This window comes from Salvelinus namaycush, chromosome 11 (assembly GCF_016432855.1).
Source record: "Salvelinus namaycush isolate Seneca chromosome 11, SaNama_1.0, whole genome shotgun sequence".
In the NCBI taxonomy this organism is placed as follows: Eukaryota; Metazoa; Chordata; class Actinopteri; order Salmoniformes; family Salmonidae; genus Salvelinus; species Salvelinus namaycush.
Genome location: NC_052317.1, coordinates 45,341,376 through 45,345,487, shown reverse-complemented (window position 1 = coordinate 45,345,487; position 4,112 = coordinate 45,341,376). Strand labels below are relative to the sequence as shown.

General features: G+C 48.6%; 1 protein-coding gene across 1 annotated transcript in view; it reads left to right on the top strand.

Annotated features, from left to right (window-relative positions):
• LOC120055443 (activin receptor type-2B-like) overlaps positions 1-973 on the top strand; it is a 35,544-nt gene extending 34,571 nt beyond the window's left edge. Inside the window, exon 10 of the mRNA XM_039003305.1 lies at positions 927-973. Within this exon, the coding sequence (XP_038859233.1) occupies positions 927-973 (47 nt within the window). The remainder of the gene's footprint in view (positions 1-926) is intronic.
• Positions 974-4,112: the final 3,139 nt, after the last annotated feature.

Here is a 4,112-nt window from a genome sequence, read left to right as displayed (position 1 = left end):
TGTTTGATTACTAGACCAAATCCCCTCTGGGTTCCTGTTTGATTGACAAGACCACATCACTCTTTCTGTTGTTAACCTGATCTGGATGACTAGACCACACATCCCTCTGGTTCTGGTTTGATGACTAGACCACATCCCCTCTGTTCTGTTTGATGACATAGAAGACCAATCCCCTCTGGTCTGTTTGAATTACTAGACCACACCCTCTGGCGGTGCTACCATCGTTATGTTTGATGACTAGACCACATCCCCTCTGGTCTGTTTTGATGCTAGACCACAATCCCCTCTGGTTCTGTTTGATCGACTAGACCAGCATCACCCTCTGGTTCTGTTTGATGACTAACCCATCCCCTCTTTGGCTCTGTTTGATGACTAGACCACATCCCCTCTGGTTCTGTTTGATGACTAGCCACATCCCTCTGTGTTGTGATGACTAGACCACATCCCTCTGTTCTGTTTATGACATAGACCCATCCCCCTCTGGTTTGATGACAGGACCACATCCCTCTGGCTTCTGTTTGATGACTAGACCATCATCCCCTCTGGTTCTGTTTTGATGACTAGACCATCATCCCCTCTGGTTCTGTTTGATGACTAACCACATCCTCTCGTTGTGACTACCCCACCATCTGTGTTAACTCCCAATCCCGTATTTTTTGATGACTAGACCACATCCCATCTGGCTTCTGTTTGATGACTAGACCACTCCCTCCTGTTAGACTCCATCCCTGTTCTTGATCTATACACATCCCTGGTTTATGCTAGACCACATCCCCTCTGGCTTCTGTTTGATGACTAGACCACATCCCCTCGGTTTGTTTGATGACGAACCCATCCCCCTGTTCTGTGTGAATGACTAGACCACATCCCCTCTGGTTCTGTTTTGATGACTAGACCCACATCCCCTCTGGTCTTTTGATGTCTAGACCACAACCCCCTGCAAAAGACCCCTCTGGCTCTGTTTGATGACTAGACCACCTCCCCTCTGTTCTGTTTGATGTCTAGACCACATCCCCCTCTGTCTGTTTGATGTCTAGACCACACCCCTCTGTTCTGTTTGATGCTAGAACAATCCCCTCTATTACGTTTGATGCTACTCCCCTGGTTCTGATTTATGACTACACCACATCCCCTCTGGCTCTGTTTGATGACTAGACCACATCCCTCCCGCTCTGTTTGAATGACAACCACTTCCCCTCTGGTCTGTTTTGAGACTAGTACCACATCCCTCTCTGCTTCTGTTTGATGACTAGACCACATCCCCCTGGCTCTGTTGTTGTAGACCACCCCCCTCTGTTTGATGACTAGACCGCACCCCTGTTCTGCTTGATGACTAGACCACTCCCTCCTGGTTCTGTTTGATGACTAACCACATCCCCCTCTGTCGTTTGAAATTACTAGACCCATCCCCTCTGGTCTCTGTTTGTATGACTAGACCCATCCCCTCTGGTCTGTTTTATGACTAGACCAACATCCCCTTCTGTTCCTGTATGACTAAGACCACACCCCTCTGGTTCTGTTTGATACTAGCCCCCATCCCCTCTGGTTCTGTTGTGACTAGACCAACATCCCTCTGGTTCTGTTTGATGACTAGACCCATCCCTCCGGTCTGTTTGATGACTAGACCACATCCCTCTGGTTTGTTGACTAACTACACATCCCCTCTGGTTCCTGTTTGATGACTAAGAACCACACCCCCTCTGGTTCGTTTGATGCAGCTCGTGATGACATACCACATCCCCTCTGGTTCTGTTTTGATGACTGATACACATCCCCTCTGTTTGATTGACTAGACCACCCATCTTTACCGTCACTCCTCCGCTTCTGTGATGACGATCCTCTTTTGTTATACAACCACATCCCCTCTGTGTCTGGTTGCTTCACTTGGTCTGTTGATGACTACCACATCCCCTCTGGTGCTGGTTTGATGACTAAGCCCCACATCCCTTCTGTTTCTGTTTGATGACTAGACCACATCCCCTCTGTTTTGGATGACTAGACACATCCCTCGGGGTTTCTGTTTGATGACTAGACCACATCCCCTTGGTCCTGTTTGTGGATAGACCACATCCCCTCTGGTTCTGTTGTATACTACCACATCCCCTCTGGTTCTGTTTGTGGCTATACACACTCCCTCTGTTCTGTTTGTGAATAACCACACCCCTTCTGGTTCTGTTTGATGACTAGACCACACCCACTCTGTGATTAACATCTTGTTGATTGATACTACCACACCCCTCTGTTCTGGTGATGTACTAGACCCATCCCTCTGGTTCTGTTTGATGACTAGACCCATCCCATCTGGTTTCTGTTTGTGACTAGACACCATCCCCTCTGGTTCTGTTGATGAACTGAGACACATCCCCTCTGTTTGATGACTAGACCACATCTCCCTATTGAGACTGGACACTCTCTGTTCTGTGATGACTAGACCACATCCCCTAGTTCTGTTTTATGACTAGACCCCAACATCCCCTCTGTTCTGTTGATGACTAGACCACATCCCCTCTGGTTCTGTTTGATGACTACCACTCCCTCTAGTTTTCTTATGACTAACCACATCCACCTCTGTGGTTCTGTTTTGACTAGACCACTCCTTTGAGACTGCCACCCCTCTGAGATGAAGACACCCATCCCCTCTGGTTCTGTTTGATGCTAGATCACTCCCCTCGGTCTGTTGATGACTAGACCCATCCCCTCTGGTTGAGTGATTCTAGACCACATCCCCTCCTGTGTTGACTCCACATACTCGCGTTCTTGACTGACTAGACCCATCCCCTCTGTTCTGTTTGTGAACTGACAACATCCCCCTCTGGTTCTGTTTCGATGTCTACCCACATCCCCTCTGGTCTCTGTTTTGTACTGACCACATCCCCTCTGTTCGTGATGACTATTGCCCCTGGTTTTTACTAGACCACATCCCGCTCGGTTCTGTTTGATTGATCTGGACTTAACACCCCTCTCGGCTTGTTTGATGACTAGCCCACATCCCTCTGTGTCTGTTTGATGACTAGACCACATCCCCCTGGTCTGTTTGAATGACTAGACCACATCCCCTCTAGGTTCTGGTTGATGACTAGAACCACATCCCCTCTGGCTCTGTTTGAGTACTGACCACATCCCCTCTGGTTCTGTTTGTGACTAGACCACATCCCTCTGGTTCTGTTTGATGACTAGACCACTCCCCTCTGTGCTGTTGACCACATCCCCTCTGGTTCATGTTTTGATGACTAACGACGACATCCCCTCTGGCTACTGTTTGATGACTAGACCACATCCCCCTAGTTCTGTTTGATGACTAAACCATCCCCTCTGGTTTGACTGACTAAGACCACATCCCCTCTGGTCTCTGTTTGATTGACTAGACCACATCCCCTCTGGTTCGTTTGATGACTAGACCACATCCCCTTGGTTCTGTTTGATGACTAGACCACCATCCCCTCTTGTTTTCGGCACACATCCCTCGTTTGATGACTATAGACCATCCCCTCTGTTCTGTTTGATGACTAGACCACATCCCTCTGGTTCTGTTTTATGACTAGGACCACGACCCCTCTGTTTTGATGACTAGACTCATCATCCTCTGTTGATGACTAGACCACATCCCCTCTGTCTTTGATGACTAGACCCATCCCTCTGGTTCGTCTAGTGACTAGACCACACCCCTCTGGCTTCTGTTTGATGACTATACCACATCCCCTCTGGTTCTGTTTGATGACTATACCACATCCTCTGTTCTGTTTGAGGTCCACCCCTTGGTGGTAGCTAGACACATCCTACCTCTGGTTCTGGATGACTAGACCACATCCCTCTGGTTTCTGTTTGATGACTTAGACCACATCCCCTTCTTGGGCTGACACCTCCCTTCTGGTTGTATGACTAGACCACATCCCTCTGTTCTGTTTGATGACTAGTAACCACTCCCCTCGCTCTGAGGGGTTTGATGACTACTCAACATCCCCTCGGTTTTGTGGCTAGACCACATCCCCTCCGGTTCTGTTTGATGACTAACGCAACATCCCCTCTGTCTGTGTTCTAGCACTCCCTGTTCTTTTGATGCTAGACTCTCCTCTGGGATGACTAGACCACATCCCCTCCTGGTTCTTTTTGCT